Source organism: Maylandia zebra, linkage group LG22 (assembly GCF_041146795.1).
Source record: "Maylandia zebra isolate NMK-2024a linkage group LG22, Mzebra_GT3a, whole genome shotgun sequence".
NCBI classification, from domain to species: Eukaryota; Metazoa; Chordata; class Actinopteri; order Cichliformes; family Cichlidae; genus Maylandia; species Maylandia zebra.
The window spans coordinates 30,576,307-30,603,544 of NC_135187.1; the positions used below are offsets into that span (position 1 = coordinate 30,576,307).

Sequence of the window (27,238 nt, forward strand, 5' to 3'; positions counted from 1 at the left end):
TGTTGCCTTGGTACTCTTCTAATGTGTTTAGCATTCACTGATATGTCATATATCTTCTTAGCTCTCACTGGTTGGTGCTTCAGTGGCTTGTCTCAAAGCTCGACCCAGTTCATGTCATCAATGGTTATTCTGTTAGCAGTCATTTGAAGTCTCTTGGTGTTACTGACTTTCAGTGGTCTCTGGTTGCCATGTGACTGCTAGTTGCTTCATGTGTGGATGCGCCTTAAGAAGATGTGTCAGGAAGTAGGGCTGGGCCATATTATACCGTTCACGGTAATACCGGTATAATGTTAGGCAACGATAGGAAAATGAAATATCGCGATAGAATGGGAGTAAAACGCGCATGCGCAGTGCCTTTGTTTTCATACGCACATGGCCGATGAACCAGAATTGGTTTGTAAAAATGGTGCAACTTCCGTGATGTGGAACTGGTTTGGTGTTTGTCCGTCAGATACACAACAAAGCACATTTTTTTGCAGAACATGCAAGCGGCCGTTGTTATTGTCGTATTTGTCGGACTAAGATGCTCTTAAATCTGGGAGTAATCTGGGTCCTAAACTCCGTATACTTCAGGTCAAACAACACTGCAGCATCACTTAGAGTTAAAAACTGTCTAAATTCTTTCATCTTTAATAAAACGATCAGCATTGCTGCTTTACCAGGTGTAACTATAAAGTTTAACTTCCAGGCATCCATGAAAACAAAAGTTATTACATTTAACGGAGTTAGAAGTTAGCAGGAAGCTAGCGGAAGTTAGCTCGCTAGTTTCGCTAGTTACCTAAGCATGATATAGCATGTTCTGACTGAGAGATTTCTGAAAAAAATCAAACGTACAGCTCTGCTATCACTTCCAACATAAATGAAGACAGGAAACTAAACAGCAGTGACGTTTGTAGGGTTACTGAAGTTGGGCTAGCTGGTATATAATGATGTGCTACGTGATCGCTAGCGACACAGCTATGTTAGCATAACATAAACAGTGAAGCTGGAGGACGAACACTAACACTTTTCCACTTATAAAAGTTAACGTGAAGGTTCTTCATGGTTAGAAACAAATGCAATCGCATGGCAGGATGCTGTAAACGGACCAAACTTCAGTCAGGAGAACAACTGAGATAATCCATCCACAATACGAGGTTAGTCATTAATATACTGCAACAACATGGGAATAGAGCAGCTGCCAGAGAATTCAACATTAATGAATCAATGGTACAGAAGTGGAGGAAGCAAGAAGAATGAGTTTAATAAAGTTTGATTTATCTGACTGCTTTGTTTCGCTTAATGTGCCTTATAATCCCGTGCACCTTATGGTCCGAAAAATGCGTACTGCACACTGCAGTTTAATGTTGCAAAGCACCTCTTTTTAACTTCAGTGGATATTATACATGGTTATGCTCAGGATATGTCAGCCCATTTCTACTGGAAATGCCTTTTGGTTAAACTTTCAGCAAGGAATTTGTATTTGCACTGTTACATTTTTATAAAGCTTTAATGTACATAAAAACCAGCTTCTTGTTTAAGTGAAAATAAATGGAAGGTTGTCTTTTTGCGCTAGTAATGTTGTGGAGTTGTATTTTGTCTCGCATCAATTATATCGTCGGTTATATCGTTATCGCAAATTTTCAAATATATATCGTGATAAATATTTTTGGCCATATCGCCCTGCTCTATCAGGAAGCAGAATGTTCTTCATCATCAAGTTAATCATGATGATGAGATTCCAAAAGAAAGGACAACACCATCAAAGTAAAGATGGGTTGAAGATAGATACTCAGCTTCTTCATAATAACACCCTGCATATGTAACTTTGTAGCTGATAGCCGAGTAAAAATCAGGAGTTAAAGTAAGTACAAGTACACTGACCCATCTGTTAAAACTGTTGTTAAAGCTTTCGGGTTTCCATACTAAACTAATTTCCCCTGCTCCAACCCTGGAGCTCTGTGTAGATGTGCTGACTGGAACAAATGCAAAAATGTCAGATATTTGCATTCACAGAAGTAATAAAAGGCCTAATATAAAAATCAAATGACTTAGATGACTGAATGGAGCTCAAAACAAATGAAAGTGTGGATGTGACGGAGAGAGCTGCACCCTTTAGGGAACCAACACAGTTCCTGTCATGGTGGAGTAGAGTTTCACATTTTGGTTTCCTTGTTGCCTCCTCTTATAGATCCTCTAAAAAGTTTGACTCAAAAACAAACTTTTGCACTGTCTTCCTGCTTTTTCCCCCCAAATCCTTTTACCTCCACCTGAGTGATTGCCAGCATTTCTGCTTCAGACACAGCCAAATGATCTGATCTTTTAATCTTCTTAAAGGATTGCAGCAGGCAGTCTTGCACATAAATCACACTGAGCTGCTATTACACCAGGACTTAACTTCTCTCTCAAAACTACACATGCCACAACAAAAGACTTACACTCCAGCACCGACGCACACATATGTGAGTGAGTCTGAGGCACCTGTATATAGAAAGGTTGCAGCTTATCACATTTATTGCAGCTTCCTTTGGGCAGTCCTGGGAAGTTCTATTAAAAGTCACCTACATTTTGTCTGTCTAGGTGCAAATGTCCTGCTGTTTCATGAAGGTGCCTGGTGTGATAATGCTGCTGTGCTCTTATGAGAACAAATGAGGTATTATTGAGGCTCCGAGAACGCAAAGGGAACAAACTGGACAGTCAGACAAATGCACAGGTTGAGAAACTGTCCTGAGGACTAAACAGCACCACAGTGAGTCACTACAGAGCGACATGGTGTGAACCGAATATCTGCTCTCTCTAATGTGTTTGTTCTGTGCCGCAGTTTTGATCTAACAGTCTTTTCTCCCTGTGTATTTTCTCACTTTTTATCGACGGTGGACTACAGCATGCTTGCTCTTGATATTTTCAATAGTGAATCAATGAACAGCAGCAAGGCAGCAAAGCTGCGATCAAAGAACATGGCTTTCTGTCAGCAGGGTTTAATGACACTTGGCAGAGCTCACTGATCGATGACTATTCAGAGCCCAGCGATGGCAGCTTCCACATGTGGTCAAAGTCACACAGCAGCAACACACACAGGTCAGAACACACTGAATCAAAGAAGCAATGACGCTAATGAAAAACGATTCTGCGCTCTGACTTTTTCATGACAGGAAAACAGCAATTCTGTCCATGTTGTCTACTGTGCACTACAAACTAAACAGGGAAGTTTGTTCTGTATTCGGACACGCTGAACTAAAAGTGCATGCTGCCTTTTCAATTCGCACATCTATGGTTTCCTTCTGCCATCTAGTGTCCATCGCAAAAACAACAGCCCTCTCTTCATGCTGTGTCCCAATTGAACTGTGTATACCAATTGCAAGTATATACACATTTAAACATATGTATATGACTGTGTACAAATCTTGATTACTTCTCATTTATTAGTATTTTAATTAGAAGGAGCCAGAATTTCTTGTCTTTATAGAAAAGCGGACTTGAGCAATAGTTCTCCAGGCTTTCTGAAGTTTTTCTTTGAACATTGGCTGCTTATTCCACTCACTTTCTGATCATTTTCAGAGGACTGCTTTTGTTTGCTAGGCCACTTAACATTGACCTATCAATCATTCAAATACAGAAAAGGCACCTAACTAAAATGTGAACTGGTGTTGTGTCTACAGATACCCTAAAGAGAACAAATTGTATCTTTAGGCACTTTGATACCAACATGCTGTTTCCAGAGAAAATAATTTGTTCCCATTTCTTTTATTGAATCTATGAAAAATAAATTTCCATATGTGTTTGCACATTTTGATATATCATAATTTCCATTTTCCTATCAAAATATAAAGAAATGAAGGGTGGCTAAAGTTTTTTAGGCAGGACTCTATATGCCACAGTCGTTTAGACTATTACAAAAGAAGGGCAATTTCTCTCATTAAATGAAAATATCTGGTGATCTTGAAACAAATAGCAATAAGCAGAGCAAATACTGTGGATTAGCTGGAATCCTAAATTACACAGGAATGTAACAAAATTAATCTTCCTGAAGTCCAACTGGTCTCATCAGTTCCCATGCTTTTTTGGACTGTTGTTAAAAGGAGATGCTACACAGTGGTAAACTGGTAAATGGGGGTTTGTATCTCCTCCTTGGATTCAACCAGACATTTTTCACTTGTTAGACAAATATGTAAATAACCTAAACTATGAAAGCATATATTTTACTTTTTTTTTCTTAAACATTTCACATGCTTCCTATGGTTTATTTTTTAAATAAAATATATGGGTTCAGTTCGGACTGCGTGTCATTTACCTTTATATTAGATTAGCAAAACTGTGACACAAAGAGTGCAGTGGGTCGCCGAGTTGACGATCCACACCATGTCAGAAAAACAAGTATGGAGTAATTCTTTGGTCAACAGAAAAATAAAGAAGTACAAAATATACTTTAAATGTATTAGATAGCGGATACGAGTCTCACCATTTTAATTTAATCCCAAGTAATACGCTGGGATTCGTCAATTCAAATGAGAATATTTGAGTTTACTTTAAATGCAGCTTGACTTGTAAGTTCAGCAACATAAGTCCTGAGTCCTCTTTAAATGTGTCGAGTTCTGTTTGGGTTTACACTGTACTGAAAGTATTGAAGTCAGCCAGTAGGAAGACAGCATTAATTCAAAATCATTAATTAAGCATTAATTAAAAGTCATTAGTGTTTGATTTTGCAGCCTTTCAACAATGTGCTTTACATTACTGTATTAGTCCAGAATAAAAATCAACATGCCGCAGCTGAAAGGTTATTATTCATACACAAAAGTTAATTTTGCTTGTATGCTGGCCCTGAAGTGCGAAACACAAAGACAAATCAGAAAACACGACATTTCAGAAAAAGAAAACAAAATCACAACAACAAAACAAACACAACAACATTTTGTGACTGTGTTTCATGATGCAGTGATTTTCCTTTTTGTCTTTTGCACTTCGTCAAGATCAATTATTGCTTTTCAAAATACATAAACATCACAGTAACATGAGTATATTTCATTGAGTTACTTCATACTGTAACTCAATGACATGAGTACAGTAACTACTGTAAACTAGTGGCAGTATGCAGGTCTAACAGGATTAGCTTCTTTTTCTTCCTACGTTGTTGTGCACTAAGGGCGTGCAGTGAAACATGCTGTAGAGCATCACAACAGTTTCTATAATCGACAAACAGTTAATGTGCTCGATCATTCAAAAACATGCGAGAGAAAGGGGCTCATGCTTCACGTCAACTCATTGGAAACTGTTAGTCGGTGTCAGTTAGTGAGACGGGTGGGCTGTGAATGAGAGCCAGGCAGGGTTATCACCATGCACAAGACACACGGGAGTGGAGATGGGAGAGGCAGATGAACTACTACTGATGTTTCATGACAGACACAGTAAGTACATACCCAGAAAGAGCCTCTTAGGGATTCTGACCTCCTCGTCCTTAATGTCTGTGGCTACAGACAAAAAAAACAAAAAATATATAGACAAAAAAGAAAAAAATAGAGCTTGGTTTTCTTCAGCAAAGCTGGAGTTGATCTTTGTCAAATTACAGAACTCACTGATTCTGTGATTTGTTACACCAGTGATCTGTGAGGTTAGGAGTGTTCCCACCTGCTTAGCTTCCTCAGATGCATAACCTTTATAGCTAATAAACAATCAATAAAATTTTGAGTTCAGTAATGTAACTTAATTCAAGGTGTTTTAATCCACAAATCTGGTGACATCTGCAAAGTCCAAAGTTCTATTTTTCCAATCGTCTTACATTCCCTTTTACTTTATTTGTTTTAGCATTTATTGCACTAAGCTTGCTCATCTTCACAGCTTCTGCTGCACAGTTTTTGTTCCATAGGAAGACATAAAATAGCCTTCGTCATGTTATTCTTTAAACGTAGCCGTTACTACCAAAGGATACATAAAAGCTCCATAAAAGCATATTTCACACACAAACCTGTTAGCCAGACCTTGGAATGAGCCGACATCTGGCTTAGTGAGGACGATGTTTATCTGTAGTGTCACATGTACCTGACACGGGCTTAATATTTCAAGATGGTGTGATGCAGAGCTGTGACGCTTTCAAACTTTTCAGTTATATTTTCAATAACAAATATTTCTTTAGCTTCCCCACACAAAACAAAACACAAACAAACGCATACATACACACACATTTATAGGAACATGTGATGTTGGGAAAATTATTTTAAACATTGCTTTCACCTCTGAACCAGCTCCGAGTTTGGATTCAGGAGACAGACACGCTCTTTGCTTTTAAGATTAAGCTAAAAATTAAAACTTTCCTTTTTTCAATATATAGTTGAGGCTGGATCAGGTGACCCTGAACCATCACTTAGTTGTGATGCAGTTGGCCTAGGCTGCTGGGAGCTTCCTGGTGTTTCTTCTTCACTCCCTTTCACTCTCTGTGTTTATACACCACTCTGCATTTAATCATTCGCATTAATCACTTCCACAATGGAAAACAGCCGCCCCCTCACCCCCCAACTGGTCGCAGCAAATGGCCGCCCCGCACTGACCCTGATTCTGCCAGAGGGTTCATCCTGTCAAAAGGAAGTTTTTCCATCCCACTGTCACCTAATGCTTGCTCCTAGGGTGTCGTCTGACTGTACTGTGTCTCAAAACTTCTAAAAAAAAAACAAAAAAAGAGTTTACAGTACAGTCGATGGCCACGACCCAAGCATTGCAGACCAAAGATGAAAGAGAGCAGCGCGATATAATCTACCAGAGTATTTGTGTCTTTTCATTTAAATGAATATGCTTGGCATGATGTGTATTTATTGATCAAGTTAACGTTGACTGGTAACATTTTAATTGCGTGACTACAATTATAAAGTTCACAATGCTGAGAAAATGAACCCTGTAGTCTCCAATGTATTTGTTCCTTCAATTTTGCAGATAAACTCACTATACAGTCCTCCGGGTTACAGGAAGCAGTGAATGATTGTGGATTAAATACACACATTTGTACAAAAACTGAAAAATAAAGCCTTTAGCCCTGACTTCAGTATTTAAGCTAAGCCTAACAATCTAATCTAACTCAGCAGTTAAATTTTTTTTTTTTTTTACTTTGTTTTTCACATCTTAGGTTTACTTCACTGGAAGTTTGGAATTTCTCTGACAGTTGCTGCTTGGTGTAGACACTTAAACATGAAGCTACACTGTCCTACTGAGGCAAAATGCACTAACTACACATTTGGCCAAAATACAAAAAAAACCTGGCACTAAACGGTCCCTCTGTCTCTCTCTGTGTGCTGTTCACTGAGTGAATGATCAGTGACTGACGGAGACCAGCTGTGGAAGAGAAGAGACAGACAAGAGACTTCCTGTTGTTTCAAACTTCCTCTGTGTGATCATTTTAGATGTCAGATAGCAGAATCACAGGACAGCTATTGTTTTTCTCGTGTTTTGCAATCAGACATGAGTCTGAAGCTTCACTTAAAGTAACAAAGCTCAAAAATGTCATTACATTTAGTAAAATTAACAATCTATCCTAAAGGCTGATGGATAAAACTTGTTTTATTGCACTGCACTTCCTGACATATGCTCCAGTTATATTGACAGGCTGATGGTATTGGCCGGTATTAGCTTTTGCTAATTATCAGCATTTATAACAACTGAGAAATGAACCAAAAAAAAAGTTGACAGGAGAAACATTGTGTTGATGTTGCACAGTTTGTCCACCAGAGGGCAACTGTCCTGTTAGCAACAGCATTTCAAATGCCACAACCAGCTGATCCTGTGCATTTAAACTGTACTGTTGTGCTGTTTTAGCACTGACTCATAAAGATAGAAGTACACAATACGAATTTTAAGCAAACCTGTCTATGTATATTCGCTGAAGTATCAGATTTTAGAGTCGCCAACTATTGTTATCGACTTAAAAAGAAATGTGTGAGGCTCTGATTATAAAACAGTGTCTCCATGTTTTCCTTTTACACAGGATTATATTTAATCCTGCCCACGCTAGTTTAACTGATACTCTCCCATTATCTGACATTGAGCCTCTTCATATTAGCAGCCAGGTTTAGTCAAATTTCCTCAAAGTAAGCAGGAACTTGTAGCATGCCCAGCACGGCGTATCAGACAACAAAGGGCAGCTGTTTGTGTTTGTTTACAAAGGGATAAATGTCACAAAACAGAATCAAGCGTTTCCCTGTGTGGGTTATGAATAACTTTATGACAAACATTACAAAATGTAATCACCTTAATGTCAGTAATCAGCCTGGAAAGTTTCATGGTTAGTAATATATTTTACCCCATCATCCTATATCACTTATTTGAACTAAGCGCAATATAAAACCAGCTTCAGAAAGCTTATTTTATATAGTTTTAGAAAGAAAAACCTGCACAGGAGATCACAGGCAACAATCACCAGCCTCTCACACACTCACACACACTAATCTGAGCCTTATCTGCACGGTAAAGTGGCACCGCCTGGGTGTTCTGACCTAAGAAGGAGCGCCTCTTCGTGCTGAGTTCAGTGGCCATGCGGACGTTGGTGCACAGGTTCAGCATGATGAGCATTGTGCAGATCATGATGATGCTCTGCCACAGCAGCAGCGTCTCAAAGTAGCGTCCAAATCTAAAGAAGAAGAAAACAATATGTGGATTTTAAGATTTCATATTTACCCTATGGTTCTCTCACCCATTTGCTGGTCACCAGACCTTCAAGGGGACCTATTACACTCATTCCTAAGTGCATATTACACCATATTCATTCAAATCATTGAATTCTAATCACATCTAAGGCCACAGGTGTATAAAATCAAGAGGCTAGATATGCCGAAGGAACGGGTCGTTCTTAGGAGCTCAGTGAACTCCAGTGTAGTACACTGATAGGATACCGCCTGTGTAACATGTCCAGCTGTAAAATTTTCCTGAGCTTTTAGTGGTTTTATAACAAAAAGGAAGCGAATGACAGCAACTCAGCCATGAAGTGGCAGGCAATGTAAAATCACAGAGCGGGGTCAGCAGATGCTGAGGGGCATAGTGTGTAGAGTCGTTACAGACCTCCAAAACTCATGTGGTCTTTGGATCAGCTCAAGAACATTTCATGGAGAGCTCCACAGAATGGGTTTCCATGGCCCAGCAGCTGCATCCAAGCCTTACATCAACAAGCACAATGCAAAGCCTTGGATGCAGTGGTGTAAAGGACACCACTGGATCCTAGAGCAGTAAGGTCTCTGGAGTGACAAATCACATTTGTCTTTCTGACAACCTGGTGGACGAGTCTGGGTTTGGCGGTTGCCAGCAGACCGATACTTGTCTGACTCCAGTGTACCAAATGTAAAGTTCAGTGGAGGAGGGATTATAGTGTGGGGTTGTTTTCCAGGAGTTGGGCTTGGGCCCTTAGCTCCAGCAAAAGGAACTCTTACTGCTTCAGCATACCAAGGATAAGCGGTGTGGAAAAGGTGTGGAAGAACTTGGCTGACCTCAACCTGACAGAATACCTCTGGGATGACTTAGACGGAGACTGTGGGCCAGGTTTTATTGTCCAACATCAGCATCTGCACTCAAAAATGTGGTTCTGGAAGGATGATCATAAACTTCTATAGACACACTCCTAAACCATGTGGAAAGCCTTCCTAGAAGAGTTGCTATTGGTGCAAAGAGTGGGCAAAATCATATTAAACTCTATGGATTAAGAATGGGGCGTCACTTACGTTTATATGCGTGTGAAGGCAGACGAGCAAATACTTTTGGCAATACAGTGTATTAATGCTTGGACTCTAATAGAGTAGCTTTGCATGATTAAAGCTACTTTTAGCTGCTCACTTATTCACACAGGGTTGCCACAGCGCTGCATACTTAACCTGTTGGATTTTTAAACCAGGTGCTCTTCCTGACACAACCGCCAAGGGATCTGTATCTCATCCTGGGACTGAACCAGGAAACTTTTGCTTGTTAGGCAAACATGCAAACTACTGCACTACAGAGCCACAATGCACGGCTCTTATCGTAAACTGTGTATTTTTGTGCCTCGGGTTATCCACATTATATGTACAAGTCTCTACATCATTATTTCTGTGGCCTCATTTAATATCCACCATTATAACCACTGTATAAAAAAATAAAAGGAAAAGCGAGTCTTGTCTGCTATAAGTTGAATACTGTTCAGAGGTAAACTACAGTTTGGTGTTTAACAGTAACCAGCAGACTGTTTGCAGTGCATTCAACCCAGCAGGCCGCTTTTCCTCTATGAGTCGGTTAACATGCAGTGTAAGAGGATCTCTTTTTTTTAAAAGCTGAATATAAGAGAATATCCGAAGCCCCCCATAACAACCTCACAAGCTCTCAAAGGATGTGAGAGTCTGTTACCTGAAGAGTATCCTCAGGATGTTTGCCACCAGCAGCACCAGGCATACGTAGGTGGAGAAGCCCTCTGCATTCTGGGTCAGGCGGATGTCTCTGTACTGGGGGATGTAGGGCACCACCCCACCGAACACCATGGCACCGGCAGCGACCCACGCCACCAGGTTGTTAAACACGGTGAGGATCTGGTCAAACAACTCATCTTCCATGCTGTTCGTCGGCGGAATAAGCGAAGAGACGTCAGCTGGCTGTCAGTGGCTCTAGAGACTATTTTTGGCTGTTGATCCTCCTCCGGTTCCTCGATGTGGCTTTGAGATCGGGAGAGAAGCATCCGTGTTTTCCACGCATGACTGAGAAACAGCAGCTAATGCCACGCCATCATAAACAGAGCAATGAAGCACAAACGACGTATCCGGGGCTGACGTTACAATAGCGGAAACAATGAGCAGTAAACAATGAGCTTCCGTACAAAAGCAGCGGTTGTGCAGTCACTGCAGTACGGTCATTTACTCTGCGTTTCCCATTTCCTTGACTCAACACTGCTGATGCTTGTGAGCGTTTTAGCACGGGCTGAACTTAAGTCGTTATAGGAAACACACGACTCTCCTGAAAATGTATAAAAAGCCCCTGAAATGAAACAGCATTTTTTGTTTGCGGTGTCCCTACATCGCCATTGTTTCTTCTTCGCTGTCCTGCCCGTCTGTAATGTTTCCCAACACTTCCTGGAACGTCTCACGTCACGCGCTCAATCAAAGATTATCCAACTTGATCAAGAGAGTTCACACACAGGCAAACTGTATGTGGCTAGCTATCTAGCAGGTTAGCTAAAAAAAATAATAGAAAGAATAAAAAAAAGAAAATAAATAAATAAATAAAAGAAAGAATTTTAACATATAGTTTGTGTCAGCTGTTTGGCAGAACGTGAATGTTATGGTAATTTTGGGCTCTGACTCTGTAGCTACGTAGAAATAAGCTTCAAAAGTAAGTAAGTAAGTAAAGTTTATTTATATAGCACCTTTCACAGACATATGTCACAAAGTGCTTTACAAGGTAAAAACATAATACAGTTATAAAATACATCATAAATACCCTGGTCTAATTAAAAGCTTTTTGAAATAAAAATGTCTTTAGCTGCTTTTTGAAGGTCTCCACTGAGTCCAAACCCTGTAGAAATAGGGGAAGTGCATTCCAGAGTCTGGGTGCAACAGCTTGCAAAGATCGGTCCCCTCGGGTTTTAAAACGAGTGTGGGGGACCACTAAAAGGTTTTGGTTTGATGACCTCAGGTTACATAAGCCTCTGAAATTGAGGATTAAAAAATTTAGGCCCTCACTTCAACCTGGACTGCTCATAAAAAAACTGGTTAGCACCAGGAAAACCAACCAGTTTCAGTCTATTCTGCCACGAACACGACAGAATTATGCCAGAAACTTTTTGATGGCTACCAAAAACATCTGATTGAGGTGCAACATGAGGAACATGAGGTCAGGAGGAGACTGAGAGCCAGTGGTCAAACTCTGTGCAGACCAACTGCCAGGAATCCTCACCAGCCTGCTCAGCCTCTCCCTGACTCATGCCACTGTCCCCACTTGTCTGAAGGCCTCCACCATCATTCCCATCCCCAAAAAGACTGGAATAGAAAGCCTCAATGACCACAGACCTATACCTCTCACGTCTGTAGTCATGAAGTGTCTCAGCACATCAAAGACTACCTACCTCCCTCTCTTGACCCCCACAAGTTTGCTTACAGAGCAAATCGGTCCATGGAGGATGCCATCACCATCACCCTTCACAGAGCAGCGGGAAATCTGGAGAATGGGTAGAGCTACGTGAGGATGCTTTACGTGGATTACAGCTCAGCGTTCAACACCATAATACCATACATCCTTACTACCAAACTAGACCACCTTCAGAACCCCCTGCTACTTGCTCCTGGATCAAAGACCTCCTCAAAAACCAGCCTCGGTCAGTCAGACGGATCTCTGATCAATCTCTGATGGAGATGAGACAGTGTAGAGGTAGAGATATTTCTCACTGGTGCTCAGAAAACAACCTGAAACTAAGCATCTTTAAAGCAACAGAACTTATTGTGAACTTCAGGAGGCACAGACAGGTTCTCTCCACTCTCATTATAAATGGTGAGTGTGTTTATTCTGTCTCTATCTTCAGGTTTCTGGGCACCTACATCTCTGGCGATCTCACCTGGGCAAAGGAAGAATAACCTGTACCAGAAGCTGCTGTTGGCCTTCTATCGCTCCTCGGTGCACTGCGTGCTCTCCTACTGCCTGGGTGTTTGGTACGCAGGGGGCACAAATGATAACATTACGTTATCATTAACGTTACAAAGCACTAACACATTCACATTCAGAAGAGATCCAGGGTCAGCGCTGGGCAGTCTGCCTCAGCTTTTTAGGGGGTGAACTAGGGGAAAGAGATGAAAGAAAAGGGGAGCAGAACAAAGAACAAAGATGCTCAATGAGCTTCACAGACACAAGCTGCAGTGGACAGTTTTAATTATTTCTATCACTTGCTAACAGCAGTAAGAAACATTTTCGCTTTCACAAATCTCTAACGCAGTTCTCAGTGTGCATCATACAGCTACAACTACAGCCCCCCACCCACAGTCTTTGCCCCGAGAACACTAAGCAGGTTAATCCGGCCCTGCTGCAGACAATGAATATTTTAGTCAATTGCAACTGAAGAGGCCTAAAACAAAGTGACACATCTGGTTCTGCCTGTTTTCTGCACTGACTGTAGAGCAACATCTTCTTCAATATTTCATGTAACCTGGTTTATGTTAGCTGACTTCTTCCTTTGTACAGTCCATCCCTTAATCACTGCAGTCCATTTTAACAAGCCTTTGTAATGATGTTATACAGTATAAATGTATTATATTCAGCAGGAGTGAAAGAGACACTGCCCGAAATAAAGAAAGATTTATAAAGGCTTAATGAAAGTTATGTAACCCTCATGGCAGACAGCTGTTTTCTCTCATCTCTCACAGTGAGCAGGATAATGTATTACATAAAAACCAAAGCCTCGTTCTGGGGGCGCAGCAACAAAACCCACAGCGACCTGACTGCCAGGATAAACCAGTTTACAAAGAGTTAAAAAAATGTTTGTCCCATGTGCTGCGCGCATACAAATCTCCGCCACTGTCACAGTTAAGGATGAGAAAGGCAGCTGTTACAACAACGGAAATGTAACAATATTCGCCTTCAAAATAAAAGGCGGAAATTGGGGAAAAAAAGTGGGTTTTCGTTTTTTGTTTTTTTGCTTTGCGCCTTTACCTGGATGGAATGCCTTGTGGACATTTATACTGTAGACATCCTGCCACAGCACAAGACTGAATTCAACAGAGTTTCTAGCTCACACGTGTGGCGTGGTGTGTTTTCTAATCTGTTTACTTGTGTGAAGAGTTTTACTTTTACAGATTTGCTGCTTAAATTCAAACTCACAGTTTGTCTTCATGGTCATTGTATCAATATTGCCCCCCTGAATGCGATCTGCCTCATTATTAACAATTAAATTAAGTGGACTTTATTAGCATAAATTCCAATCTATCCATTTTTCCCACTTATTAAATTCAGGGTTGGGTTGGGTATATCCCAGCTGGCTTAGGGTGAGATAGGGTGTGAGAGGTAGGGTACACCGTGGGCAGATCACCAGCCTGTCTCAGGGCTAACAGAGAGAAACAACCTCAACCTCTCGCCCCTCTTAATCTTTCAGTCGTCTTAAACCCACGCTGGCTCTTCTGGACAACTTTAAGGATGAATCCACCCATTCTTAGAAATCTCTGGTGTTAGACGTGTTCCTATTCTATGTCTATTTTATCCAGAATGGTCACCAGTTAACACTGATGAGTGAATTATATCCAAATCAAAAAGACTAAATGATCCTACCCTCATGTCAAAGCTGTTGGCATTTACACCTTGGTAATATCACAGATTGGCACAAAGATTTAAGAGTCAAACCTTGCAATTATGAGCCAATTATGCAACTTACATATACCGTGTACATTTAGGCCATAGCTATTCACCCTTGTGCCAAATTTAAAAAATAAAAAATCTTCTAGAAAAAAAAATCATATTGAAATAAAATTGTCTGTAGCTGAAAAAAAATGTGGTGACTTGAAGGTTGATCCCCTGCGACGCTTTTATTTTGAAGGGACGAGCGCCACAAGCGGAAGTTTGTGTCAACTCGGCATACCGCAAAGTTAAGGGAGTCACCGCCAGCGTCACAGAAAGGAAACTCATTTGGGATTTTTTAACCTGGGTGTCACAGGCCGGTGCGGCAAAACAGTCCCAGGCAGGCGTGTGTGTGTTGTTTGAGTGCAGCTGAGCGGGTTGTGTGTGTGTGTCTGGAGACACCATGTCTAAAACAGAGTGCAAAGCAGCTGAAGACATGACCGAGGCGGTGAGTTTGTTTCATGTGACCTACGTGTCCTGTAAAAAGCACAACCCGGGCAGGCAAACATCTGTGTAAGAACGAGTTTCCTTCTCTCGTCCGTTTAGATGGAGGCAACCATGCAGCGACTTGAGCAAAGATTCCAGAGCATCTCTGAACAGCTGGAGTCCAAACATATCCTTTTTTCCAGCCGTGTTTTCTTCCATTTCAGGCGCGTTTTATCCACGCAGTCAGTCAGCTCAAAGTTCTGCTTGCTAAGACACACCTGAGAGCAATGAGCTCACTAATGAGACTTTCACTTTGACTCCTGTCAATGAACACGTGGCCACTAGAGGGCGACCGACCGCTACCGAGACTCTTGAACTGTTCAACTGTTGTACAAGTTTAGCGCCACTGCTACTGAAGGTAAAATAAGTCTTCTTTAAAAATCACGTCGTTTTTGGTTTTCATACAACAATCACTTAAAAGTGCAGTATGAAGAAAATCAAATGAGACAAACCTCTGTCAAATGTGACATTCTGCCTGTGACTTCTGCTACTGTATATGTTTAAATAATAATTATCTATTTAAGGCACATTGGCACCCAGTAATGAGATTTCTTCCTGTAAAAGAGTCAACAGTGAAATGTGTGTTAAAAGATGGGAATATACTCAGAAATTAAGCTTTGTCTACTAGAAAATGTGTCAGTGACGAGGGGTGATTTTGATATGTGGTTGGAGAAATCATTATTTGATCCTTTGTAAGTTTGCTCACTCACGAAAAAATGAGTGGTTATAAATGTGGTGCACACCTCAGTCAGTCAGTTACAGATACTCCTGGTCTCAGCTATTTCAGTGTATAAAGCACACAAAATCAGTGTCCTCCATTCTAACCTCTCCGCCACCATTGGCAAGACCAGAGCTGTCCTGTCAAAGGACATCGATGACAAGTTTGTAGACCTGCCCAAGACCAACAGCAAGAAGTTTGGTGAGGAGGTGACAGCTGTTCACCCTGGGTCTGGAGCTGCATGTAAGATCTTGCATCATTGGATGAGGATTATCCTGAGGAGGGTATGGACCAGCATGTACACATGTACAGGCCTGTCTTAAGTTTACCACTGAACATCTAACCTGTGGTCAGATTAAACCAAAGTCGAGCTCTTTGTGTTTGGAGGAACAGAAATGCTGCATATGACCTGAAGAACACCATCCCCACAGTCAAGCACAGAGGTGGAGACATTATGCTTTGGGGGTGTTTTTCTGTTGAGGGCACAGGACGACTTTGAGATAGAGGGGCCAAAGGACAGAGCCATGTTCCACATATAAACCCCTTCTCTCAGCAAAAACACCGAAGAAGGGTCTTACAGCATGGCAGTGACCCAAAACTAAACACTCAAGCTGTTGCTGATGTAGTCAGAAAATACACACAGAAATAAAGATGCAGCTTCAAATTGCAGTAAATCATTTATTGAAACGCAATTTCAATAAAATCGAAGCTCAGACAAAAATAAACAAAAGCGCCCTGAGAAGTTTGAATGTAAGTGCCCTGCTGCAATATGCGGGTCACTTGTGCTCTGAACACTCTGTATGCTGTGAGATGCATTAATTCTAAATGGGTAAAATCGCCAACAAGGGCTTCTCCACCGAGCACTGAGTCATATTATGTTTGAATTCAGTGACATGCAAATCATTTCTAGCGTTTATTTAATGTGTTTTCCTGGATTTTTGATTGATATTATTTCATAAAAATAAAAGATTGTTCCCTTACAACTAAATGAACAAACTTACAAATTTACAGCAGGGGATCAAATAGTTATTAAAAGCTAACAGAGCTGCAGCTATTGATTATTTTAGTAACGGAGTAATCTGTCAATTGTTCCATCGATTAATTGACTAATTGGATAGGATGATCTGATATCCTCGTGTTGGTGTTGTTCCCACATCATCAAAATAAATGTTGTTCCAGGTTCAACATTGCAAGTGACCAATCACATTGTTGTGACGTCATACTTTTGCAAACCAAGCGATTCATTCATTTATGAAATTCCAATGTTGCAAGAACGATATGTATAATGCTTACCGTTTATTAAAGAACAGTATCCTGAAATGCAACGAATTCAAATTGCTGGATTGGCGGACAGCGGTGGTTTCTCGCACGTTAAGAAGACGTTTTTTTCCAAAGTCACAAAAGTATGACGTCACAACAATGTGATTGCTCACTTGCAATGTTGAACCTGGAACAACATTTATTATTCTGATGATGTGGGAACAACACAGACACAAGGATATCAGATCGTGCAATTGGATAAGAAATACTGTTGAATATTTATAATCGCTAATTAATAAGACAAAAGAGAAAACATGGGTCTGTCACAATAAAATGCTCAGTGGTTTCTATTTTAGAAATTGCAGTGTTTTAAAGTTTAACTGCATACAACATCTGTCAAAAACCCCAAACAAGCCCTTTAATTGTATTTATGTGCCATGTTGAAATGTAATTTTAAAAGAAAATATTTTCTTAAATCCTATAAATATATATTAATCTCAAGTATTTAAACAACAGCATAAAAATGTACCTTTACTTCTTGGAAGACTTTCTGATGTTAACAGGAGCCAATGATGGTGTAGACATTATGTAATATTATTTATAATTCAGTGTCCAACCGAACAACCCTCAGGTCAGTGGCTCTCAGTTTAATGGCTCTTGTATGTTTTATTAGCTATGAAAAAAGCTTTTATTTTTATATTTTTAAATATTAACATGGTTTTAATTAACACAATATTTTATATTATTTCATTTTCAATCAGAAAAATGTTACAAAAGCCTTGAAATAAATATGGTCTAGTACACCCCATGCCCCCCTTTAGACTCACCCCTGTTTGCTTCAGCGAGCTGTATAATGAATGAATAAAGTGAAGAGTCCATTTGCAGGTTTTAACACAACTTCTGGGGCCTTACTGCAGATTTTTCTGAGTGTCAAACAATCAGCGAGGATGGGGCAGCTACAAAGTTTGCTCTTATTCATGTTGGAGTTTGCTGGTCAGGTGCTTTGATGACTGACGCTTGCTTTTTCCCTGTAAAGGTTTTAATGGCGATCACAGGAACAGCGCTGCTGTTTTAGGCACTAGAAGCAAGTTTTCTTTCACTCTACCTGAGCTCACAGTGTCAGTAACAGCGCTGCCTCTTTGCAGTGTGTAAACAGACTCTGTGCCAGCGTCATCATCACTGCTGCTGTTGCGTTATCAGTGTTTTTGTTCATAACTGGCAGTTTTGACAAATGTGTCCTCTGACCTCCGCTCCTGGTCTCAGAGGTGGTGTTATTCAAACGTCTGGGAAAAAATGAACATATTGTAGATGTAGTTAGCTTCATGAATGCAGACTTGTTTGTTTCTTAATGCTCACACTTGATCAGATGGGAACCCGCATCAACGACCTTGAGAGAAACGTCACTGAGCTCATGACGCAGGCTGGTATGGAGGCGCAGGCATCTTCAAAGTGACGCCAGGCTGACACCTCATCTGTCCAATGAGCTGTTTCCTGTTGTGACCTCACACTTCATCGGTCTTGAAGCGGGACTTCAGATGGTGAAGTCCCACCTGAAGTAGTGAATCTCATGTTAACATATCCTTATTTTTCCAGCTGCTATGATGTGCTGTTCAGATCATATCCAATCAGGGTTACCTCGGAGATTTATTGGAAGCAATGTCCTCCAATCAGACGGTTTTATTTTCCACTTTTCCAACTCATAAAATACAGCCTCTTACCACTTCATTAGGTACACCTGTACAATCTGGGCAATCAGTTCCAACAGTTCTGCCTCGTACTCCAGCATGACAAAGCTGACCTCTCTCATTGTGACTGGAAGCGTTCACAGAAGTCTTACTTCAGCTGTGTGCTTCTCCTCAGGACCGTCTGTGTTGGCTTTAAACATGTAATTAATGAAATACCTCTCTGAACCTCAGCCAGTTACAAGCAAGCCTGTCTTATTCAAGGCTGGGTTGATGGCTAAGCTGTTATGCAGAAATGCATCTACAGTGAAGTCTAATAAAGCAACAGCATGGTGCATTTATAAAGGCTTTATTAATGTCTTAAAACACCATTGTTTGCTTGTTTCGGTGGTTGTCTTTACTTTAACTGGCACATCACTACCCTTAATCTCTAACAACCTTCACCTCAGTAACGTCTGTGGATGTGAATTCTGGATCCTTGAGTTGTACTGATGTGGAGACCAGGAGTTCTCAAAGTTTTGATGTCTTAATGCTAATTGCAGGTTCTCCATATGACAAATGCACAAATTACACAGTTGTAGTGTTTGTAATGTGTAGGTGCACAATGTTTATGTTGGAATTTTTAATTTTTGTGCTGGTTCACTGGTTTCTAGAGATTTTGATTCTATTTGTAGCATCAGTTTGGGGTTACATGCACTCACACATGTGGCTGAACACCCAAATAGGAAAAAAAAACCCAAATCAGTTAATAGTGAGATTTCTAAGTTTCTCGTCTGTAAATGTTTTACTTTGGTACTGAGTACTTTATGAGAAAGTACTCAGTGAGCAATAAACCAGCTGCTCTTCAACAAGTGTCTCATCGTGTGGATGAAGAGGGGCACCTTCATGGACAGCACTGCTGACAGCAGTCTGCGTTCTGCTCTACAGTCTCTGACACTTAGCGGCACATGAACCAGCTGTTTACCTGCTGCGGTTCTGGTAGCTCTGAATGTTGCAGCAGATCTGCAGTCCAGCATGGTTGCAGTATGTCCACCTGACTGAAAAGATCCTCTCTCACAAAGCAGCTGAACATCGAGGCAGAGGAACATGGTGCTCTGCACTGAACTGCAACAGTGATGCACCTGGGCAGGTTCCCACCTATTAGTACGATGGCTGTTATATAGCTGTGGCACTTATCAGAATTGGGCAGGTTTGGTCTGCTCTGATGGCTGTGTGTTGAACATTCTGACTGCTTTATCACAGTGTGACACAAATATCAGTGAATAGTCAGCAGTGCATTCAGTTCTGCTTGTCCACAACACACGTGCTCTTGCACAACAAGTGGTTGAGCTGGTTAAAACGCTCAACCGGAGATAAAAACATCACAGCTAGAAAATATTTTTGTTTTATTGGTGGACTATAGTCCAGCTCCTGGCGAGTTACAAGGTGAAGATACTTTAGTTATTGTTAAACTAACAATATTTACTCTATGCTTAAAATGACCAGGGAAACATTACTGCAGTGCTTACAGGCTGTTCAGTACATTCACACGTCAAATCAAGACGCGTGTCATCAGTGACAGTAGCTCATTGGGGAAAATAAGGAAAATGTTTTTCATTTATTTACTGCAAGTATTTATTTCCATTTTTTGTTGAAATATTGTGATTATAACATTGAGTCTAAATCCTGAAAGGCACTTGTTAACTTTGTATCTATGCATAAAATAAAAATGTAATTATCAGTTTAAATGTAACATTTCTGGGAGATGATGCTGTTTAATATCTATGCAGTTTTTTGTGACCTATAATATCATTTAATGTGCAACATCAGCGTGTCCACCCTCATTAAATTTTTCTACATGTTCTCTTTGTCAGTGTAACTTTGTTTCACGTACAGCATCCAGTGTATTGAGGAAATTAGGAAAATAAAATGAATTAAACCTGTAGTAGTGAACAAGGGCCGGACTGCCCTGTGAGGAGGAGGGGCTTTAACTGAATGTGTAGCGCTAACATTCTACATTGCTTTGCAATATGTGGACTATAAAGGCAACAAGTTAGCAAGAAATGCAGGTAAAAATGTGAACTGTGGTGTGTTGTATTTGGAGAGTAGCTGTTTCTAAATATTAGCAAAGAAGACTCCAGATATTGGGTCTTTAAGAACTTTGACTGGTCCCTGGCTCCCACCAGGGACGGACCAGTGGATTTAAGGTCAAAACTGCCACAGAAACATGTCGACTGCTACCAATCCAAATTCCATAAACCTGTGTGGAGAGGTGGAACATGGGAAAAGAGAAAACCCCTTTAAATCTGCTCCGGATCTGACTCATATTCTTAAAAAAGTGCCCTCTAATTACTGAATGTGGTTTTCAGTTATGTTGTATGCTGTGAACAAGTTGATAGAAATCTTACCAGCATCCTGATCCTGCGAAGGAAGAAAAGGAAAAGCTTTTGTGATTATTTTAATCACATTATTGAATCCACTGACTGTGAGTATTAAAATTAGCTTGAGCTTAGAGGGTAAGGATGTGGAGACCACACACATTTAGGAGGTACTGTGCATTTCTTTGTTTATACCTAAATAGATGAATCACTTTTCTGGTAAAACACTGCCCCCTTGTGGAGATTAAACTTTTATTTTTAAGAGGATTAGAAATGACCAGGAAACTGGATGGGTTCAGATGGAACAAAGCACAGCTAATAACGTATCCTTATTAACATTGCCCTTTATTAATTCAAAATTGATTAAAACCCTAAAAATAGAGAATGACTGGAGAAAACATACTCTGAAGATGTGGACAACAATAAGGGAAAAAAAATGGGGGGCCCTTTGTCCATCTCGAGAGCCATGCTAGTGAGAGACAATATACAGGGTGGGCCATTTATATGGATACACCGTAATAAAATGGGAATGGTTGGTGATATTAAAGTCCTGTTTGTGGCACATTAGTATATGTGAGGGGGCAAACTCCTCAAGATGGGTGGTGACCATGGTGGCCATTTAGAAGTCGGTCATCTTGGATACAACTTTTGTTTTTTCAATAGGAAGAGGGCCATGTGACACATCAAACTTATTGGTAATGTCACAAGAAAAACAATGGTGTGCTTGGTTTCAACCTAACTTTATTCTTTCATAAGTTATTTACAAGTTTCTGACCACTTATAAAATGTGTTCAATGTGCTGCCCATTGTGTTGGATTGTCAATGCAACCCTACTTCTCCCTCTCTTCACACACTGATAGCAACACCGCAGGAGAAATGCCAGCACATGCATTTTATTGTTTTGTTTTTCTTTTTTGTTTTTCTCTTAAATGGTCTTATGTCAGAGAATGTTGATATGTTGCTTGTTTGGTTGTTTATTACCAAAAAAAGTACTAAATAAAAAGTCCCCCCTCCCCCAAAAAGAGGAAGTTTCCATATTGGATGTTTAAAATTTAAACTAGGATAAAAAATGGACAGACTAAGACTTTTTCGTGCAGCTTTCACTTGCACATTGCTACACACGTTTTGTTTTTGGTTTTTTGGTAAGGTGTCTACTGCCACTCCATGCTTAATCGCAGTCACAGTGCTCTCATGCACTTGATGGTTTGACATTGGGAAAGCCTCAGAGGGGGTCAGTTTGTGAATGGGACTGGGCCCAGTTTCTTGTGTCCCTTGTGTTGCTGTATCCCAAGTGTGGGATTAAAAAGTCTAAATGCTCCTAAAATGAACTCACACTCCCCTCTAGTGGTCACATGTGCTCATTGCAGTGCATTGCTGACTGTGGTGCTGAAAGTGTCCAGCAGCATGTGCCTGCATAGTAATGAAATTTGAAAAACATCAATTGTTAGATCAGACTCAGAAATCTTCTGGCAGCATCATGTGATGATGTTATTGGAATTTGCTGTTTTGTTCCTTTTGCTGTTTCACCACAATCCTGCACACAGAGCAAAAACAAACAGTTTTTATGATTTGTTTTGGAAGCTTTTTTAGCAAGAACTGGAACACAGACAGCGTGCCAGGTGTTACTCTGACCATCAGTGCAGTGCATTATTTTTTTAATGCATTAGTTTTCCTGCTGATATTTGAGATAATTCATAGAAACAGACTAAAACTCTGATCAGATGTGCTTTCTTAAACAGTATTGTGGTGTTTGTACTTTTGTAGTTTTCCATGATAGTTGTCAGCTGTTCAACCCAATGGCACAACAGTACATTTGGACATTTTAATCATGCATGATCAAAAAGTAAGCATAACAGACACAGAGTAAGCTTTGCCTTTCTATTTTTCCATGCGAATCCAAAAAACAGCAAACCACAAAGCTGCATTTGCAGTGTTTCACCTGTAGATGGCAGTGGTATAAATCCCTTTTATTTTGCATGACTTTTCTCTCCTCCTCTTGAGACAGACACCAAATCCCCTTTGAGACCAGCAGAAATATTACACAGAAATCAAACAACACTGGCTGCATGTGTGTGTGTGTGTGTGTGTGTGTGTAGAGGTGGGTACATGTGTGCCTGTGCGTGAGTGCGCCTCGAATACCGCCAGGCCTCGTTGTGATGCTCACCGAAGCCAAAGAGCAAGAACGCTGCTGACCGTGTTGCTATGGCTGCCTGTGCTAAAGCAGACATTTGCCAGCCTATGTAAGTGTATTTGTGTGCGTGTGTGTTTACCCATGCGCATGGCTATGTGTACTTGGGAAACAGCCAAAGGCAGGGGAGAGGGGAGGGTGTCACGCTGATGGATTCTGCTCCCAGCACATTGTGAGCATGAGACACTTTGAGCATTGCATGATACTACTTTAGCAGTTGGGGCAGTAAATGGAGTTCACACACTTTTCTCCTCAGCGGTGGAGTGGTGAGTGGGTGTGTGGAGAGCGGTGACCGGCAGCGATTGGAGGCTGAGAGGTTCAGCCCTGTGGCCCACGCTGGGCGGGTGGGCGGTAGGGGAGGGGGGCTTTAATGGCTGTACATGGTTAGCACTCAGGTTAGGGTAAGGCACTTCAGAGAGTGTGTGTACAATTGCTCGCCCTATTTCTCCCTCTCCGTAATGCCACTTTTGCACACTTCACTTAATATGTGAGAAACAAGGTAAATGTCAATAATCCAAAGTGGTTTCCTCTCTTTTCTCTTAACGTCTTTCCATCCAGGACAAATGCCCACGTGTGCCTGAGGTTTTCCTCCCTCTGATTTCCTCATGCAGTGGAGCAGAAGCTACGATCCAGCTGTTTATCTCTCCATCACTACGAACCCAGTCACCTTTTTCAGCCCCGTCTTCCTGATGTTGCCCTTAACCCCTTCATGCATGAATTATGACAACCTCAATCAGGATTCTTTCTTAAGTATTTTTATTCATCTTTAGGCATGAAAAAAGATTTTTGAACTTCATTTTTTTAAACATGTACTTTTAAAAGAGTTTTTTTTACGTGTCCACTTAGGTGGACAGCATACTTTTTAACTTATGAATTTGACAAATGAATAAATAATTTACACTGTGTTGTGTTTATGTGCAAGTATACATCAACGCTGACACAAATACAAGAAAACAGCCTTTGAATAGCTGTCCACTGTAGTGACCACTATGCATGAAAGGGTTAAGTAGCAGTAGTGCTCACTCTGACCTGATGGGAGTAGCAGCCCTTTAGAGCAGGGGTGTCAAACATAAGGCTCGGGGGCTAGAATTGGCCCGGCAAGGAGTCCAATCCGGCAAACTGGATTTTAAAATGTGGAGGGCTTAAATTGTGGAGTTTGTATTTTTATGGATTTTACAGTTGATTAAGATCTCCCCCATGGCCTCTCATACTACACCAAAGTCATTATAAGAGAGAAACAGTTAAAAGGGAGAAAAGTTCCTGTTTTTTCACCATTTACTATAGAAATTGCATGCTTTTGTTTTTTACAGTATCTCCACAGTAAGCCAGCACACAATAAATAGTAAGTGTGTTTATATTCATCTGGTCTTCTTGCACTTTTATCTAACATACAGACAGTTCGTGTTTTAGCATTAGGTACTTGATAACTTGCACTGAGCTGTTTGTTGAGTTGAAATTAGATACAGAAGTGTTGTAATTTCCACTCTGACCTCATCACAGCAGTGCTGCAGACACAATGATAGAGAAATGCGCCTGTTTGGGTTATTGTAACAGTAACTTGGCAGGTTTAGTTTATTGTGCAGTGACCATGCAGCATGAATCTAAATGTAATAAATCATTTCCCTCTGTAAGAAGTATACAGCTGTGTGTCTGTAAGCTAACAGTATAAACGTGACATATCAATATTAACATCCCTTTGTGTTTTGTTTGTTTCTGATTGTTTTGTCACTTTATACAATCAAGTGGAAATGTCTCCTTTGACAGTTTTTGTGCTATTAATTTGTCCCCTTAGTTAAAAGATATCGATAAATTAATTACCACAATGGTTATATTATAATTGGTCATATTAAGAAAGCCCCAAAATATTATGGTCAGCCCTGATTTTGGGAAGTTTAAGCTTGTTAAACTTCCCAAAATCCAACAAGTTGGCAGAACCAGAACAAATTTCTAATGAGTTTTTACCGTGCCATCTGCTCTGTGTAAATGCATTAGTATAATGTTAAAAAACGTTGAGCAGCAGGATATTCTTTTTACTTTTTGTGCAAAAAGCACTAGTTCACATGTCAGTGCCAGGATTGCACGTGGGCAGCTTCAGTTCCGACACCTTGTTCTTCGTGTTATACTGTTTTAGTCTGTACTGATACCACTTGGATAACACGAGAGCACTGAGCGCCCCTGTGGCGTTGTGGCACTGCTGTCTGTCAGATCACCACAAAATGGAAGGTACTCAACCAACAGCCGTAATCCCTCGGATGACCAAAATCTCCCTTGCAGTTGTGGAAAATGGAACAGTTTCATAAAGGATGCTTGAATGTTGCTTCACCTGTGAACATCCACAGAGGATCACCTCTGCTCTCCTCTCCTGAAAGTCTTAAATTTCACAGGAAAACAAAGAGTGCATGAACCAAGAGAGGTTGTTCTAAGATCGGAGGTAAATAATAGGACGGGTCCCTCTTCTACGACACGACAAACAAGCTTACACACATGCATACGGAAGACACCTGTGTGTTGCCGGTCGCCTCTTTGATTCCTGCCGTGCTTTAATCTGTGCTGTGCTCTTGCCTGCCTTTGAAGTGAAAATCCCTGTCACCTTCGCCTCTGGCTCGGCCACATTCGCCCTCATTCTCTGCACACACACATGCAAACAAACCACAAATGACCACCTGTTATCTTTGTCATTGTAATTTCAGAGTCGCAGCTCATTTAGGAGCCTAACTCACAGTCACATATGTTGGCCCATGTATGTTCTGTTCTACTGTGCCAACAGTGAGCTAAATTTACCCCGGCAGTTATTTTAGGGTCTTTATAACATACATCACTCCCTGTCTGCCGTAATACATTTCTATCCACAGGAATAGAAACAGACTTCCAACTTTGTTCTGGGACAAAAGTCAATTCATGGCTGGAACAAAGAAGGGGCAGTGGATGGCGTAAAGAGCACCAGAAAGCGGAAAGGGCTTCAGTACAGAAGGGGAGAAAACTTCTATATGCTGGATAGGAAATTAAAATGATCTTCTTGCACGTTTCCACATTTTTTTTCCATAGAAGTGTTTGAAATAATAGATACAGTTTAATTTAGGATTTTTAAATCACATGATTCTATTGTAATAAAATACCTTCCTGCATCGTGATCCCCTTTAAGGCATCCAACATTTTGATTCCAGCCGTAGCCCGGTAGCCTCCTGATAGCAGTCACCTTTAGCCACCACAACTTGCTGCTTCTTACACACACAGTGGAGTTTCTGCCATGGTTTAATTACACTGCTAATGCTCAGTTATTTGTATTGTCAATGATGCTGTTAAAGGAATGTAAAACATAGAGCACTAAAGCTCTTTAAAGTAATAATGTGTGCTAGAGATTTAAGTTTGTCAGCAGAGAACTGTGGGGGGTTTTCTTCTGCAAGGTTAGCTAAAAAGCTAGCTAGTTGAGCTAATGGTGCTGTAACATTAGTTCAGGAACTGAAAAAAAAAGCATTTTTTAATATTTCTAGCTTTTGTTACAAGAAAGGCCATTAATGGTTCTAAAGAAGCAGTCTAACATACAAATACAATCATTGTAGGTGTTAATAGTCTATTTCTATCAAAAAGTACATCTCTCTGTTTGGATGTTAAAGTTTACCTTATCAAAAGGTAAGAGTCAGAGGTTTATTTTGTACATTTACCACTCTGAGGCAAGTGTGAAAAGCAGAGAACTGGTGACAGTGTGAGTTACCATTGTTGGACTGCAACATTAGCGGTAGCAGTGGTGTTTCCCTATCACCTGCTGCTCTTTCAGTCCAACAGTGCAGCTCATTTCAATAGTAATTTACAAATAGCCAGCTTGTGAGGCATCCAGGGAACATCAGTAAATTGTAGCGTGCCCCAGTAGTCTGCATGTTTGACATTTAGCCACGTGATTGACCTCAACATTACAACCAGCTTGCTAATACTGCGTAGGTCGCCCCTGTGCTCTTACCTGTTGCGACACAGATGTGGGTCCTGTTGTGTCTGGCACTAGGATGTTGTAGGTTTTGGGATGGGGCCTCAGTGGAGCGAGCTAATCTCAGCGCATCTTGCGAAAGCTTGATTGGATTGGGATTTGGGGAGTTTGGAGGTTGGGTCAGTGCCTTTGGCTCCCTGTTGTGTTCTTCAAGTCTTTTCTAAGCTGTTTGGATGTGTGGAGGTGTACTCTGTCTTTTCGGAAGATGCTGCCGTCACCGGGGATTACTCCTGCAATGGAGGTGTGCTTGGCCTGCTGCAGTGTTTCGGTGGGTGGTACTCATCACAC

At 40.8% G+C, this 27,238-nt stretch overlaps 2 protein-coding genes across 3 annotated transcripts in view; one reads left to right on the forward strand and one right to left on the reverse strand.

Annotated features, from left to right (window-relative positions):
- Positions 1–11,049, reverse strand: part of slc66a2 (solute carrier family 66 member 2) — a 41,117-nt gene extending 30,068 nt beyond the window's left edge. Inside the window, exons 1-3 of one of the 2 annotated variants that reach the window (XM_004563696.2) lie at positions 10,321–11,049; positions 8,451–8,584; positions 5,394–5,444 (exon numbers count right to left, since the gene is read on the reverse strand). In XM_004563696.2, coding sequence (XP_004563753.1) covers positions 5,394–5,444; positions 8,451–8,584; positions 10,321–10,523 — 388 coding nt within the window. In that variant the 5' untranslated portion in view covers positions 10,524–11,049. The remainder of the gene's footprint in view (positions 1–5,393; positions 5,445–8,450; positions 8,585–10,320) is intronic. The other variant, XM_004563697.2, reaches the window with a different exon arrangement.
- Positions 11,050–14,515: 3,466 nt separating this feature from the next.
- hsbp1l1 (heat shock factor binding protein 1 like 1) lies at positions 14,516–20,268 on the forward strand. The gene is made up of 3 exons (XM_076879298.1): positions 14,516–14,728; positions 14,827–14,891; positions 18,101–20,268. Exons 1-3 carry the CDS (start codon positions 14,684–14,686, stop codon positions 18,195–18,197), a joined length of 207 nt encoding a protein of 68 aa, XP_076735413.1. The 5' UTR covers positions 14,516–14,683; the 3' UTR covers positions 18,198–20,268.
- The last annotated feature ends 6,970 nt before the right edge of the window (positions 20,269–27,238 follow it).